We start from the raw sequence: 17,560 nt of genomic DNA, 5'->3' as shown, positions 1-17,560 counted from the left end.
TCTTTGCCAGTGAGCACCAAGTCCAGCCAATAATGCCATCTTTGAGCCTAAATAATAATTGTTGACAAACTATTTTAACATGGGTAGGCATGAAAATTCAAATCACATGATGCCTGCACTTTCCATAAGACCATAAGGCATAGGATCAGAAGTAGCCCAATCAGCACATTGAATATGCTATGCCATTCAGTGAGATTGCAGCTGATCTGAGAATCCTTAACTCCACTTTCCTGACTTTGCCACGTAACCCTTGATTTCCCTCATCAATTTAAAAATCTGCCTATCTCCGCTTTGAACATATCTCATGATCCAGCCTCAACTGTTCTGTGATTAAAAAATTCCATAGATTCACAGCCCTCTTCTCACCAAATTCCTCCTTATCTCTATTTTAAATGTGCAACCTCTTCTTCTGATATCATGAGAGAATCTAGGATCAGAGTTGAAACAACCTTTCTGCATTTACCCTATGATGTCCATAGTTAATCTTCTAGAATTTGCTATGGTCACCTCTCATTCTTCTATATTCCAGTGAGTACTTGCCCAATCCACTCAACCTCTCCTCATTAGACAGTCCGTCCATACCTGGTTTGAGCTTTGTGAACCTCTCCGGACTGCTTCCAATGCCAGTATATCTTTTCCTAAGATTAGGAGTCCAAAATTATTCACAGTATTCCAGCTGTGGTCTGACTAGTGTTTTGTACAATCATAGCAAAACTCCATTACTTTTGTATTTCATTCTCATTTGAAATAATGGCCAGCGTTCAATTTGTCTTCCCCACGACCCACTCAACTTAGATGCTGGCCATTTGTGATTCATGAATGAGGACTCCTAAATTCCACTTCTCAGCTTTCTGCAGTCTTTCTCCATTTACAAAATAATCAGCTGCTTTATTCCCTCTGCTACAATATATAACCTCACCTGCCCAGTCAGTCTCTGTATAGCTAGGAGCAGTTGGGCCTATCTTTGATTTGTTCATTGCCTCCCCTGAACTCTAGGCCATTGCAGTCAAGTATAGTGTTGCCATGCTGACTGACAATGAGCATAGAGTAACCCTGGAACCAAACTCAGAACTTCCTGTTCTGTGGTTTAGTTCACATGGTAAACTTGCAACCTGGACCGTATGCTCTGTTGTAAATAGTTTAAATCATGAACTTCAGTGAAAATTTGAATAGATTTAGGTTCTTTTTATTTGCTTCTTTTGGAACATTTTTAAAATTTGATTTTTAAAAATACAGTTCTAAGGTGTTAGAACTGGAATGGTTCTAACACTTTATTCCCCATAAATAAGCAATTCAAAAAATGAAACTCCCTATTTTATTCTGTCCTTTTTGGGAACACCATGTTATAATGACTGACCTTCTGACATTATCGTCTTGCGCATAGAAAGATAGAAAAGCACCAAAGGAGCATGCAAAAAATGCAAGTCCTCTGATGATTCTTCAAATTAAAAATTCCTATTTGTTATTCCTAATAATAATTAAATTTGATGGTACCACAGTGTCCCAGTGCCAAAACAATTCTTACCTCATGTTGCTTCCTCTGGAGTCCATCGATAGTAAGTTTTATTTAAACATCTGTTACGAAAGTCTAGTCTATGCTTTATAAATAGCTGATGAGTGATTATGGACAAGCATTCTGATCTTTGGATTCAGCTGCCATTTGTAACCTTTCTTTTTGCTTTTTCTTTCAGATTTGTTCTCCAAGGTTAGCTTTTGATCTGATTATGTTCCTCCATCACCACTTTCACCCCCACTCCGGCCCTGTCACAGTGTCCCTGTTCATTTTACTTGTATTCACAAAGACAACTGTACTGAAAAGTTTAAAAATACAATAATCAAGTAAATTTGGATGGCAGTGACCTACCTCCTGACTCTGAGATATTGAGTATTGCAATAATATTGGTGGCTTCAGAAAAAGAGTTCATACATGTCCAGGGCTGAGAAGGAAGGGGCCCATACTGAGACCAAAAACAGGGATAAAGTTGTTGCAACACTTAACATGATCCCCATGGAAGTTAGCTTTTTATGTTGTTAGTATACTGCTTTTCCGCTTGTATAATTACAGTACCTTCATTTGGAAAAATTGTAATATTTCCCAAAGATGAATTTCTGGGGCATAGCTCAGAGTCAGGCTGGCTGACCTATTTGTACAAGAGGTTTGTATGGCAATGATGATTATCTGTTTTAACCCTGGAACAATATCTGTTTGTTTAATTCATTCACTTAACTCATTTACGTCAATCTGCGTGAGAGACGGTCTCAGCTGCAACTTGTAAAAACGAAGCTTGTCGTCTAATTAAAAAGGTACGATAACAGATCAGTTGGCCTCCTTCTGTCATTAATAGAGAGTAAGAGATTAAATCACATAGTCTCGACTAGCAGACTCCTGTTCAATTTAAATGTATTTGGAAAAAATTAGTGTACATATTGCATACAGCGTGTAAGGATCTGCACATTGGACTGTGAAGTGGTTACTTTTTGTACAGGGCTGATTTAGATCAGTTATCTATGTACTACACATACGCACACTTAATTTTACTGACAGTGAAACACATTTTGTCTTAGTGTTGTAACTTGGTTATGACAGAGAAGCAAAATTTGATTTTAATCTTTACAGTGATATAGTAGACCACCCCTGTACAGAGCAGCACTTGGGAACCATCCAAAAAGTGATTTGCAAAAGGGGAAGAGACTGTTTCTCAATAGGTTCTCTGTGTAGAAGTCTCGATGTGTTGTCAAAGCCCGGTGCAGATTTGAACCGAGGGCGAGTTTTGAGAATTGGTCTGTTGAAGAAACTTACATTTATATGATACCTTTCTGAACTCAGGACATCCAGAAATGATGTGCAACCAATTATAGACTGCTGAAGTGTTGTCACTGTTGTAATGTGAGAAATATGTCTTTCAAATTGCTCATCGTCAGTAGGGGAGAAGGTGATGCTTGTTTTTGAGAGTTCACTGCTGAGACAGATGTCAAGCCTCTTTCTTGCATACATACAGAGTCTAACTCACATACGAGGCCACTTCTGTACATAGGTTTGCCCTGAGGCAGCTAGCACCATCTGAATTCAAGAAACAGACCTATATGCAACCCAACAGAGAGTCCTTGGAAAGGACCACTGCCTAAAACAAAGCCTCCCAATTGCACACTCAAACCATGCAACCTACTGCAAGTCACTGCAGTTCCAATCATGACCTTGAGCTTCCTTTTCAATTGGTAAGTCTTTTACTTTTGCAAGGTGATCATTTAAATCAGCCACATGTGTTGTCCAATTTTTTTTAAAATTTGAAAGAAAAGTTAGCCAATGCTGGAATTCACGCTAAGTCCACGATCAGCAACAAGAAAGTGAAAGATGGTCAGACTTTAGGATTAGCTTTCTTAAGTCCCTGCTGAAATGCTGGACTTATTTTTGTCTGTTGTCTAACCTAATTAATACTACTGCTTGTGTGGTAATCCCTGTTTTGTTTACAGGATTATCTGCTGAAATTTGGTACATTGGGTTTAGGAGTTGGGGAGTAGTGCTGTTATAATAATAGTTTTATGACCTGATTTTTGATCTTTTGGTGCAGCTCCAAGCGTTACTCCAAATATGGACCAAAATAGCACCGAGGGAGGCGTTAGAACTGCTGGACTTCAACTATCCAGACCAATATGTGCGGGAATATGCTGTGGGATGTTTGAAAGAAATGAGGTCTGTCTGATGCAATGCTGTACTGTTATGGTTATGATAATATTGCTATCGGAAGATTAAAAAATCACTTGTGATTCATACTGAGAGCACCAGTCATAGTTTGCTCAAATATCTTTTGAGTTTAAAATTTGCTTTGAATTTATTTTCAACTTGACAGTTCTTCTATTTTAAGCAAGGCTGTATGTAGAAAGGGCTTATGGTCAAAGTATTTTTCTTGGTGTAGGAGAGTCAAAATGCTCTTTTGAGAGGGAAACCTGCTGCCCCCTAACCAGTCTGGTCTGTAAATGATGTAGTCCCATAGTGGGTGGTTGACTCTTAATTACTGTCTGAAGTGGCCTAATACTTCACTCAGTTTCAGCTTTGAATCAAAAACTGGAAAGCCCAAAAGCTCAAGCTGCCTATCAATTTGTAGAGGAGAGATGAAAAGACCTTCTTAATGGCATCAATACAAAATAGGTTAACTGAAAGAGTTGCATCTGCTTGTTCCTGCACTTACTAGGTGTTGTTCATAAGTAATAATCAAAAGAATTGAACCTTGATATCAATCACACTTGCCTTGCATTGGCTTAGTGCTGTGCTCATATTAGTGCATCAATCTGAATTTGGCAACTATAACTGGGGAGTACATCCAACAAAGCCTGTTCTTATTCTTCCTGCCAGGAACCAGCTCTGAGGATTCCACATTTTGTCCCTGCCCCACAGCTCTGCTTGCCAAGCAGTTACCTTTTAACCGCGAGGAAAGGTGCACATGACTGTGTCCACTTTCTTTTATTTATGGAGTGCTCAGGCAATCTGTTCAACTGTTCGAACATATTTTGCACCCAACTTCAGATCAGAGTGAAGTTAGGTTGTACTCTTGCTAAGGCATAATGGTGTAAACCAAACTTCTAACAGGATTGGTTTATTGTGCTTTGGATTCAGATTAGGAGCTCATTCCTAAATTATACGTTTACCTCTGCATAGACTTTACACCCAAAGATAGAACTGTGTGAAGTAGATGCAGTTTGATAATATAACCAGACAATATAAACCACAGCTCTTTATAAATTTTATTTATTGTAACGTGTGTTGATTTTAGTATGAATTTTAAATATTGGCCTTGCACTAAATATATATTATATCATATTTTTGAACTGGCAATTAACTTTTAAATGTAGCTTAAATATATTGCATTGAAGCAACTGCAATACTTTAAAGAATTAAAACCAGGAAGCTTTTGGACCAAATGAAAAATAGGAATGCTTGAACAAATATTTTAATTTACACTGCCATTGTGTTTTCTCTGCCAGTGATGAAGAGCTTTCTCAGTATCTCCTACAGCTGGTGCAAGTACTGAAATATGAGCCATACTTTGACTGTGCCCTTTCCAGATTTCTTTTGGAGCGAGCGCAAGCCAACAGAAGGATAGGTCACTTCTTGTTTTGGCATCTCAGGCAAGTTGGATCGAAAGAGTTGTATGTATTATTGACAAATGTAATAGACACATTTGCTCAGTGTTGGCAAGTCATCACTGTCCTTGTTTTATCTTTAAAATATGCACGTGGCATGTAATTTGTTGAAACCCAAGAGTCGTTACTCAGAACCTACATTTTTATTGTGCCTTTTTTGGCTTTACAAGCACAAGTACTTAAGTTGCAAATTACACAATACATGGAGGTAAAAACAATGACTGCAGATGCTAGAAACTAGATTCTGGATTAGTGGTGCTGGAAGGGCACAGCAGTTCAGGCAGCATCCAAGTAGCTTCGAAATCGACGTTTCGGGCAAAAGCCCTTCATCAGGATACATGTTGAGTGTAGAGATTGCAGAAAAATGCTTACGCTAAATCATTGTCCTAACGGTGAACACAGCTTTATTTAACACTGATAGCTCAATTGTCACTTGAGTAGACAGCACAGCAAACAATTACTAAATATCAGACTCTGGCATCAGGTCATGTGATAACCTCTGAACCCTGACCATCCAGCCAGTGGGTAATTCATGTGACTTGCCCATCTTTACACTTCATTCCCATTTTTTTTCAGTTTGGTTTTTGTACACCAGGACATTTGTGAAGAGCTGCTGTTAATTTTGATGGCATATTGGTCAATAAATTATAGATTTAAAAACACAAACAGATCACTTTGGATAAACGGTTTAAGATCAGTGTAAGCTGACAGGAACAGAGCATGAAGTTTTATGTCAAGTGTATAATCCCATACTTGAGAGGTTTGTGGTCCAGTGGTAGTATCCCTTCCTCTGGGCCAGAAAGGCCAACTTCAAGTCCGAGGCATGTCATAGCATGCCCAAACAAGTTGATAAAAAATAATTAGTCCCACAATGTTTCATCATGATATCCTTATGTACTGTATGAAGGCATAGAGTTTGGATGTCACTGCTGTATAGAGTACAGTATTATTGAAAACAAGCAAACTCAAACTGTTCTTTTTTAACTACAGCATTACTTCAGGAAGAGAGTTAAGAAGGAGCCTCATCCCACATAAATAACTAATTTTACATTGATTGCTTGTGAGTTCCCTTCCAATGTTAATAAGGTACTCATCTGGACTCAATGTGTGGCCTCTCGAGACACAATGGTAATGTTCCTGCCTCTGGAATAGAGACCTGAGTTCAAGTTCCATCTGCTTTGGAGATGTGTCATAGCATCTCTGACCAGGTTGACTGGGAGCTATTTTCTGTGCTCAGAGGGTGGGCGCTTGTGGTGCAGTGGTAGTGTCCCTGCCTTTGAGCTAGGAGACCTGGCTTCAAGTCCCACCTGCTTCAGAAATACATCATAACATCAGAATAGATTGATTAGAAAGTATCACTGGGCTCACAGGCTGAAAGAGAGGTTCAGTGTGGTTGCGTGCACAGTCGACAATTTGTATCTCATTTAAATATAAGGCTGTTCTTGAATAAAGACAAGACTAATATTCTATTGTTCATTGCCTGGCTATGACCTAGAAGTTTCTTGCAAATTATGATTACATTGTGTAGTTGAAGGCAAATTTACTGCATGTTTCAGTATGGAAGCTTATTGTGTGATATTATGGTTTAAAATCATAAAACACAGCACAGAGAATTGAGGGCAGAGGGAGAGGCAGTGAATGGAGATATACCTGATCAAAGGATAACTCCTAGACTTGTAGTTAATAACTGGCTAAGCACATGGGTCATGAGAACATCAAGATTTGTGTTCAGAGCTTTAAATAATTGTCTATTTGTTTTGGAATGTAGTGTTCCTGTAGACATTTTAATGTGCTCATATGTTATACTGACTGACAAAAGCATTTCATGACATGGTACCTAAACATAGAAAGATTTCCATTGGGCCCAAGAATAGTACAATTGTGAAATTGTTACTTCTGAATAGATTTCAAATGTCATTATATAGCCAGAGCATTGAGAAAATCTACATCCTGGTCTGTAGGAGAGAGGAGAGTTCACTAATTTAAAAGAACAACCTCACAGAAGGGTTTTGTGGAGTTGAGTGCACAGTAGTTGAAGGAATGATTCATTAGGAACTTGAAACTGAAGGGCTAACTCCACTCCTGGTTCAGGAATATTCATTCAGCAGATGATTTGGCCATATGGTTCAGCAGTTTTGACAATAAAATTCCTGCCTGGAATCAGCATTGTAAATATTGGTTGCCCAGAAGGTATGATTCATTAGGAGGATAAGACTAAAAAGCAAATTTCTGTAGACAGCGGGGAGAGAGTGATTGCATGGGGATGTGTTTCCCCTCAGCCTACCTGCTCCTCATCCCTATTGATGTCTGTTGCCTCATTGTGATATTTATATCTGCATAGAAAATTATATTTGACAATTGTTCCGCATTGAGGATGCTACGCACTCACAGGGGATGGGATGTGGTCTGAGCATGTGACCCTGAAGTGAATGTTAATTAGTTGCAGATTCATACATATGGAAACAGACCCATCAGTCCAATTTGTCAAGAATGAGATCCCTGATTGGGGAAGTCAATCTGGTCCAATCAGGGAGCCCTGACTGACAGATAAGAACAGGAGTGTCAGACACGACTTTGTGTCAAGGACTCTCTTCTTGTAAACAAAGGGTGACTTAGTTGAATTGTATTGAACTTATTGTCATGTGTGCCGAGGCAAAGTGAAAAGCTTTGTCTTGCGAGCAATACAGGCAGATCACATAGTTAAGTAGCATCGATAAGTAAATAGTAGGTAAACAGCAGCAAAACAAAAAAAAAACAGGTACAGGTGAATGCTAAGAGTTTGAGAGTCCATTCAGTATTCTAAGAACAGTAGAGTAGAAACTGTTTTGAAACCGGCTGGTGCGTGTATTCTGGCTTCTATACCTTCTCCTCGATGGTAGAGGTCATAGAAAAGCATTGCCAGGGTGGGATGGATCATTAAGAATGCTGATAGCCTTTCCTTGACAGCGGGCCTGGTAGATGAATTCCATAGATGGGAGGTTGGACTTTGTGATTGTGTGGGCCGAGTTCACCACTCTCTGTAACCGTCTCCGATCTTAGTGATGGGATACCGGCCTCTGGAGTTATTCACACAGATAGACAGGGTAGTAAAGAAGGCGTTTGGGATGTTTGCTTTCGTTGGTCGGTGCTTTGAGTATCTGAGTTGGAATGTCATGTTGTGGCTGTATAGAAAGAACATTGGTAAGGCCACATTTTTAAAATAGTGCATTTAGTTCTAGTCTTCCTGCTTTAGGAAAGATGTTGTTAAACTTGAAAGGGTTCAGAAAATATTTACAAGAATGATGCTGGGATTGGAGGGTTTGAGCAATAGGGAGAGGCTGAATAGGCTGGAGCTGTTTACTCTGGAGTGTTGGTAGCTGAGGGGCAAGATTGGGTGATTACCCAAAGTCTTTTCCCCTAGGGTAGGGAAGTCCAAATCTTTAGGACATAGGCTGAAAGTGAGAGGAGAAAGATTTGAAAGGGACCTGAGGGGCAAATTTTTCACGCAAAGCGTGTATGGAATGGGGTTATAATATGCATCTACTTATTGTTTCCAGGTCTGAAATGCATCTACCTGCTACTTCGTTGCAATTTGGATTAATTTTGGAGTCATACTGTCGAGGAAGTATCACTCATATTAAAGATCTTTCCAAACAGGTAATTACTGGCATAGTTTTCAAATTAGTTCCAGTTCAAAATGTTTATTCAGTAAATAATTGGCCATGTTGTTTAGCAGTTTTGACAATGAAAATTTGTGTCTGAAATCAGGGATTGTAAATGTTGGTGTGCCAGAGGAATGATTCAATTGGAGGAGAAAACCAAAGGTTAAGTCATGTAGACAGGAAGGGAGAGAAATTGAATGAATGGGAATGTGTACTCCTCACCCTGCCTCCTCTTCACTCACACTAAAGTGTTTTGTTTGTTTTCATTTCCATGAAGGTGTCACAAGCCACAAGAATAAGTAACCTCCTATCATGTTCTAAAATTTCTTCAATTATTCTACACACCCCATAACTCTGCCAATGTTCTGCCATCCAAACCCTTCACACCAAGTTGTGCTCTTCTTGTTCACCTACATTGATTTCAGTTTCCCTAAAGCCTTCCATTTAGAAGTACCTTCCACATTTAAATCTTTCCTTGATTTTGTTCCTCCCTACTACTTTTCCCCCGTGCTCTTAATCCCTCTGACTCTTGTCTCTTCAATGTCTTCTCCCTCTCCTTTTGCCATGTTTTTGAAGGCCCTCACTTCAGTTGTTAAGTATAATGGCCTGGAGTGCTCTCCCAAAAACTTTTGTCCTTCCTATTTTCCCCCATCTTCAAAATTCTCTTTGATACGGTTAGGGCCAAAGTGAAATGGATTTGGCTCATCTCTTTAACACTCTCGATCAATTGTATTAAAAAAAAACTTTTCTTTAGCACAAAGCTCTCACACTTCGACTGAAATGTGATTAACTAGATCAAAATGAAGAAGGAGTAAAATTATAAGGTTGTCTTGAGTGAAAGGAAGAAGAACTTTATTACTTACTAATTAGAAGAGGAAAACAAAAACAGCATCAGATACGCACAAAAACACAGGTAATAAGCTTAAAAATGGCTACCTAATACAGACAAAAAACTGAAAGCATTTGCAGTTTAAAGTCCTTGGATTCTTTGAGTTATCAGGAGGAGTCTCAACTGTTTAAGCTGTTGTTTTGGTCACTGCTGAATGAACATGTTTGTAGATGTCCATAAGTACTCATTGAATAGTTGTATCACCTGAGTTGTTTTTTCATTGATTGAGGGGAAAGAAAATGAGAGAGCCTGTTCTGGCTTACAAATCTATTTATTTTTACTCTGTCTCTGCTCTGATTTCCTCCTTTCGATGTGTGAAAACTTGCTTCACCCCAATAACAAATATATCAAAAGAAGACTCAAAGGAAGAATAGTACAAACTCAGAAATGTCGACCAGGCACTCACTCATTTAGCAATCTGTAGATGCCATGTCAAGTAGCTCATTTATCAGACTCTTCTTCCTCTTGTATTAATTAGGCTGTATTATTTGTGGGCTGGATTTACATTGTTCAGGAAAGCGATATTTTTTTCTCTCTCTCTCTCTCTTCCACTGCTCAATCTATCTTTCAAACATTTCTATGACCTTTAATTGAAGGTTTTTTATTGCTGTGCTAAATACCACCCAGCCACAGAGCTGTATTATGAAATTATATTGAAATTGAAGAAGGAAGGCACAGTATTAATAGCAAACAGTAACCGGAGTGCAATGGTTTGTACATAAAACCCACTAGTACATTTTATCCATTTCAACAAATGTTTTAACTTGACAGAACTCATTGTGCTGAAGTTTTATCCTTCTGGGCTGGCAGCAAATCAGGAAAATGAGAATTGATGGACTTTTCCATGGTTTTTTTAAAACCCAACCTAGTATTATGTGATTCTACTTCAATATTTCCCAAACTATCAAGAGTGCAGACTACTGACCAGCACTCTGTTAAAGGTTTCAATCTAAAGATACCTCAGCACAAGTTAGACATCTTCCTTGCCCATTGAGGGGTGATAATGGAGCAAGCAAAGTGAAGGCTACTTTGTCTGGGAAGGCTGCCCCCATGCCAGTGGAAACATTCTGGAGATTATGCTGTAGACTTTGAAGGCCAGAAGAGAAATCTTTGCAGCAGATGGGGGGGAAGAACCTCTCCTTTGAACAAAGCAGACTTGGCTCCAAAGGCTAACAGCAGGGTAACACAGGACAAGGTGAGCTTAGTTCAAGCTAGCATAAATGAACTCTTAAAGCAATGAAAACACTCTGTTGGAGCAAGTCCCAAAACCAAAATCTTTCAATCTAAGCAAGGAAGAAGCTGTGCTATTCTTGTATTTTAGGAGCTTTCCACTATTACAATTACACTGTCAGTCAGTCCCCAACATATTCTCACCTTGTTGTTCCTGATGAGTTTGAGAGTTCAGGAAACCTGTGTAATGGCAATTAAATCCACACTGCAGTGTTAAATCAGCTTTCGATTGCCTTGTTACATATTTAATTGACATATGCCATTGAATGAAAATGGAGAAACTCTTAAATTACTGTTTAATAATTGGCTAACCATATCGGTAATGAGATCAGTAAGGAACATGTTCAGAGTTTCCAAAAACCTGGTTTTGGATTTAGTTGCTTGGAACAACATTGCCAATGACACCAAGGATCAGTCAATTTTGGATATCATAACATGCAATGAGGTAGGTTTAGTAAATGGACTCATTTTGAGATCTCCTAGGGAACAATGACCATAACAGTGATAAAATTTAGCATACAGTTTGTGAGGGAGAAAATTGGATTTGAAACAACAGTGCTAAACATAAATAAGGGTAATTGCACAAGGGTGAGTGCTGAATTGGTTGGAGTGGATTGGAAAAGGAATTTAGCAGAAAAGACAGTTGTGCAACGGTGACAGATATTTAAGAATATGGTTCATGACTTACAGCAAAGTTACATCTTGTGAGCGAGAAGAAAACTAGGAAGGGTATAAACTGACCATGTTTATCTAAGGAAGTTGAGGTTGATATCAAATTGAAAGGAAAAACCTATTTATAGTGGCAAAAAATTAGTGGTAAAACAGAGGATTGGGAAAGTTTTAAAAGCCAACTAAAAATTTCCAAACAAAAGAAAAAATAAATTGAGGTCAAACAAATAAGTGGTACAAAATGAATAGCAAGAGCATGTTTAAATACCTGAAGGGAGACAAAAGACAACAAATGCCCCTTAGAATGAGGCTGGGAAATAAAACGAGGAAATCAGGAAATGGCAGAGGAGTTGAGGAAGTATTTTGCATTAGGCTTCACAATAGAGGACATTACTCAGTATTTTTAGAATATTTGTTAATCAAGGGGCAAGAATGGGTAGAAAATAAATAATAACTATCACTGGAGGAAAAAGAAAGCTGAGAAATTAATGGGGCTAAAGGCTGAGAAGTCCTCTGGGCTAGACCGTTGCATCCTAGGATTGTAAAGGGATTAGCTGCAGAGATAGTGGATGCTTTGGTAGTAATCTCCCAAGAATCTTTAGATTTGGGAAAAATCCCAGAGGATTGGAAACTTTCAAAGTGACACTCACATTCAAAAATGGAAACAAGGGGGGTTGGGGGAAACCCTGTGCTTCCATTTCTTGATCACACTTAAAGGTCTGTTCAAAATCCTTTTCTCAACCAAGCTTATGGCCAATTTCCCAAGGGGTAAAAATTATTAGTGGGGTGGTATATAGATCATCAAACTGTCATGGTGTTGTTGGATATGGCATTAACAGGAAATCAAAGTTTGACAAGTTAAAAGAACATTTATAATTATGGTTGACTGTGTAAAGATTGGGCAAATCAAATTAGTCACCCTACCACAGAGGAGGACTTCTTAGAGTGTAAACAGAATAATTTTCCAGTCCGATACGTTGAGGAGCCAACTAGAGAACAGGCTCTCTTAGGCTGGGTATTATGCAATGAGAAAGGAATAATTGGTACTGTAGTTGTGAGAGACCCCTTGGGGATGTGTGATCAAATGTTGGAATTCTTCATCAAGGTGAGGTAATTGATTCTGAGACTAGGATGTTAAATATTAACTAGCAAAGGGCTTTTGCCCAAAATGTTGATTTTCCTGCTCCTTGGATGCTGCCTGACCTGCTGTGCTTTTCCAGCACCACTCTAATCTCCAGCATCTGCAGTATCACTTCTGCCAAGGTAAGAAGATACTCATGAGAGTAATATGTAGGCTCCCTAAAAGTAACAATAACAATAGAATTAATGAGATGATAAGGGCATGGGAAAAAGAAAGTATAGTAATCATAGGTGACTATAATTTTTGTAGATTAGGAAAATCAAATTGATAGAGGTAGTCATGATGAAGAATTTATAGTATATTCAGGACACTTTCCTAGAACAATGTGTTCTGAATGCAACTAGGATTAGGCTATCTTGGATCTGGCAGTATGTAATGAGATATGTTTAATAAATGATGTCAAAGTAAGAGTACCCTTGGGGAACAGTAATCATAACATCGTAGAATTTAGCATTCAATTTGAGAGTGATGAACCTGAGTTGGAGACAACTGTGCGAAACTTAAATAAGGAATGAGGGTAGAGTTGGCTGGAGTGGACAGGGGAAATTAGTTTAAAAGCAAAGCTGGTTGATGATCAATGGCAAATACTTTAGAAAGTAGCTCATGGCTTGCAGCAACAATACATCCCGGTGAGGGGGAAGAATTTCATGAAGGGGATAAACCAACAATTGTTAACCAAGGAAATTTTAAGGATCATTTAATTTGAATGAAACAGGATATAGTGGGACAGATTAGTGGTAAACCAGAGGATCGGCCATGCTTTAAATCACAACAAATAATCAAAAAAATAGTGGGAGAAAATAAACTTTGACACCAAATATTTACGTAATATAAAAACAGACATAACAGGTCCTTTAAGTATGTAAAAAGGAAGAGAGAGGCCACAGTGAGCATAGGTTGCCTTAGAGAATGAGGCTGGGGAATTAATGCAAACTAGGAAATGGCAAAGGAGTTGAATACATACTTTGCATCAATTCTCATAGTAGAAGGCACGAATAGCATTGCAAAAGTACTAAAATAATAAAAGGATGGGGGAGAAGCAGGGGTGAAATATGAAAATTAATACGAGAGAAACAGTACTAATGGGGCTAAAACTCAAACAGTTCCCTGGACTTGTTTCATTGCAGGATATTAAAGAAAGTAGCTACAGAGGTAGTGGACACATTGGTAAGAATCTTCCAAGAATCGGTAGATGCTGAACAAGTCCTAGAGGATTGAAAAACTTGCAAATGTAGCATTATTTATAAAACAAATGCAGATAACCGTTAGCTGAAGATCTGTTATTGGGGAAATGTTTATTACAAAAGGTATGAAAGCAGCACATTTAATAATACATAGTATGTTATATTTTGAGTCAGCATGAATTCATGAATTAGGTCTGACAAATTTATTAGAATTCTTTTGAGGAGGTTCCAAGATGTATAGTTGAAGGGGTAGCAGTCGATGTAACGTATTTGAATTTCCAAAAGGTGTTTCATAAGATACTGCGCACAGGGCTACTTAAGAGACCATTGGGTAGAATAAAAGCATGAATAGAAAGCTGAATAACTAATAGAATACATGAAATTAGGGTAAAAGGAACATTTTCACGATGGCAACCTGTATCTAGGGGAGTGTCACAATTATTTACAAAATATAGGAATGACTTGGATGAAGAAAGTGAATGTACTATTGCCAAGTTTGTAAAGTGGGAAAGCAAGTGATGAAGATGACACAATGTTACATGAGAGATTATAGACCGATTAAGTGAGTGAGCAAAAAAATTGGCAGATGGAATATAATATGTGAAAAAATTAGATTAGATTCCCTACTGTGTGGAAACAAGCCCTTCAGCCCAACAAGTCCACGCTGACCCTCTGAAGAGTAACTCACAGAGACCCATTTCCCTCTGACTAAATGCACCTAACACCTATGGGCAATTTAGAATGGCCAATTCACCTAACCTGCGCACCTTTGGACTGTGGGAGGAAACCAGAGCACCCAGAGGAAACCCACGCAGACACGGGGAGAATGTGCAAACTCCACACAGACAGTGGAACCTGGGTCCCTGGCATTGTGAGGCAGCAGTGCTAACCACTGAGCCACTGTGCCACCCCAAATGATTGATGGGAAGAAACAAAGAATTGAATGGAGAAAGGCTACAGAAAGCTTCTACACAAATTTGGGGTCATCATATATGAATAATAAAAAGTTAGCATTTAAGTTTAGCAGATAGTGGGGAAGGCAAATGGAATTTTGATCTTTTTTTAATGATGGAGTACAAAAATAGGGAAATCTTACTAAAACTATGCAAGGCACAGTCAGGCTACACACAAAATACTGTGAACACTTTTGATCACCTTATGTAAGGAAAGATGTATTGGTATTGGAGACAGTCCACAGAAGATTCACCAGGTTGATCCCAGGCATGAAGGATTTTCTTGTGCGGAAGTGCTGAGTACCTGTAGTTATCTGTACTTCATTGGAGCATAAGGAATGAGAGCAACATTATTGAAAGATATCAGATGCTTAAGGGCCCTAACAGGTTATGTGCAGAGGTGTTATAGAGTCAGAGAGATATATACCACAGAAACAGACCCTTCAGTTCAACTCATCCAAGCCAATCAGATATCCTAAATTAATCTAATCCCATTCACAAGCACTTGGCCCGCATGCCTCTAAGCCTTTTCTATTCATAGACCCATCTAGCTGCCTTTGAAACGTTGTAATTGTACCAGCTTCCACCACTTCCCCAGCAGCTCATTCCATACACTCCCCACCCTCTGCATGAAAAAGTTGCCCTGTAGGTCCCTTTTAAATCTTTTCCCTCACTCTAAACCTATGCCCTCCAGTTCGGGACTCCCCCACCGCAGGGAAAAGACCTGTCTATTTACCCTATCCACGTCCCTCATGATTTTATAAACCTCTATAAGATCATCCCTCAGCCTCCAACGCTCCAGGGAAAACAGCCCCAGCCTATTCAGCCTCTCCCAATAGCTCAAACCCTCAAACCCTGGCACCATCCTTATAAATCTTTTCTGAACCCTTTTCAAGTTTCACAACATCTTTCCGATAGAAAGGAGACCAACATTGCATGCAGCATTCCAAAACTAGCCTAACCAATTCCTGTACAGCTGCAGCATGACCTCTCAACTCCTATACTCAATTCTCTGACCAATAAAGGAAATCATACCAAACACCACCTTAACAATCATATGTTCCTGCGATTCCACTTTCAAAGAACTATGAACCTATACTCCAAGGTCTGTTTGTTCAGCAACACTCCCCAGGACCTTACCATTAGGGCAGCACGGTGGCTCAGTGGTTAGCACTGCTGCCTCACAGCACTAAGGTCCCAGATTCGATTCCAGCTTCTGGGAACTGTCTGTGTGGAGTTTGCACATTCTCCCAGTGTCTGCGTGGGTTTCCTCTGGGTGCTCCGGTTTCCTCCCACAGTCCAAAGATGTGCAGGTCAGGTGAATTGGCCATGCAAAATTGCCCATAGTGTTAGGTGCATTAGTTAGTGGGTTACTCTTCGAAGGGTTGGTGTGGACTGGTTGGGCCGAAGGGCCTGTTTTCACACTGTAAGGAATCTAAGTGTATAAGCCTTGCCTTTCCAAAGTGCAGCACCTCACATTTTATTTAAATTAAATTCCATCTACCATATGTTTTCCCCACATTCTGTATCTTTTATGTCTGTTGCCACAATTGTCTCTGTTTTTGGGTGAGTCAAAGACCAGAGGGAATAACCTGAGTAAGGTAGGGAGGGGGGGGGGAGGGGCGGAATCAGAATTTAAAACAACTGGGAGAGGAATTTCTTCTGTTAGAATCTGAGGAATTATTTTCCACATAGGGCTGTTGAGACTGAGTTGTTAAATGTATTCAGGGCTGAGATGGACGGATTTTTAACAAGGTAAGAAAATCAAGCGTTATAGGGAGAAGGCAGGAAATTGCAGTTCAACACATGGAACAAAGTAATCTGGCAGCCATGTATGATAGTGTACTCTCTGTGAAGCAGTCACTGACAGAACTCCCCAGCAGTTGATTCTGAGTGGTGTCCTATTCAAATAAATACATGCAATCTTGCTCTCTGTAATACGAGGTCAACACAACTGACAGTTTTATATTGTGCTGTAAAATGCTTCAGGAATATTCAGTGTTCTGTCTTTTGCCAGTACAATATTTAGCTGAGAAGTCTTTGGGTTCAGGGGTCAGGCAGCTTTATGAAGCTCCTGCTGAGTCCAGACTCCGCCAAATGTTGTCACGTAGCTTAGAAATGAAAATACGAAAAGGTACTTTTTTTTTGTTAAGTAAACACAGTGAATTGTGTACTGTTTCTCTTTGGCAAATGTCCATTATAGTCAATGGGGTTGTTTATAAAAGTGTCATTGTGGGGCACACAGATTTAATTGAGACCAACTGTAAATCGGTTGTGCACGCTTGGTTTAAAAAATAACCTCTCTCTTTCAGTTTTCTCTCCTTACCCTCTATTTTCTAAAACCACAGTTTGAGGCTTTCCCTGGTAACTCGTATAAATGATCAATCTTATTACATGTGTACTCATGCACCTTCAGCCAAGGTCCTGGACAGCAATCAGAAACAGGAACCCAGGCACCTCCTGTCTAGTTCCCATCTATCCCATGGAATCCAGCTGAAGACTTATCCACCTCCAAAACCAGTAACTTTAAAATCATAGATTCTGCCAGGACCAGGCCCTGGGTGAGGTTCCGCAATTCAGCACAATTTTGGGTGGGATCCCCAAGCTGTTAGTGAGGAAGGATGAATTGACTTTTTTTTTTGTTTACTCGACTCCCTCAGTTGCTTGCAACAAGATTAATTTGGAAAAGGTTCCCTAACCTTCTAGATACTGTT

At 39.3% G+C, this 17,560-nt stretch overlaps 1 protein-coding gene across 3 annotated transcripts in view; it reads left to right on the top strand.

Annotated features, from left to right (window-relative positions):
• pik3cb (phosphatidylinositol-4,5-bisphosphate 3-kinase, catalytic subunit beta) overlaps positions 1 to 17,560 on the top strand; it is a 188,408-nt gene that overhangs the window by 133,569 nt on the left and 37,279 nt on the right. For all 3 annotated transcript variants that reach the window (XM_072572810.1, XM_072572808.1, XM_072572809.1), the window contains 3 exons: positions 3,570 to 3,691; positions 4,981 to 5,124; positions 8,676 to 8,775. In XM_072572810.1, coding sequence (XP_072428911.1) covers positions 3,570 to 3,691; positions 4,981 to 5,124; positions 8,676 to 8,775 — 366 coding nt within the window. The remainder of the gene's footprint in view (positions 1 to 3,569; positions 3,692 to 4,980; positions 5,125 to 8,675; positions 8,776 to 17,560) is intronic.

Source organism: Chiloscyllium punctatum, chromosome 6, assembly GCF_047496795.1.
Source record: "Chiloscyllium punctatum isolate Juve2018m chromosome 6, sChiPun1.3, whole genome shotgun sequence".
Classification (NCBI taxonomy): Eukaryota; Metazoa; Chordata; class Chondrichthyes; order Orectolobiformes; family Hemiscylliidae; genus Chiloscyllium; species Chiloscyllium punctatum.
Note: the sequence above shows the minus strand (reverse complement) of the source record. Positions and strands in the feature narration are given on the sequence as shown.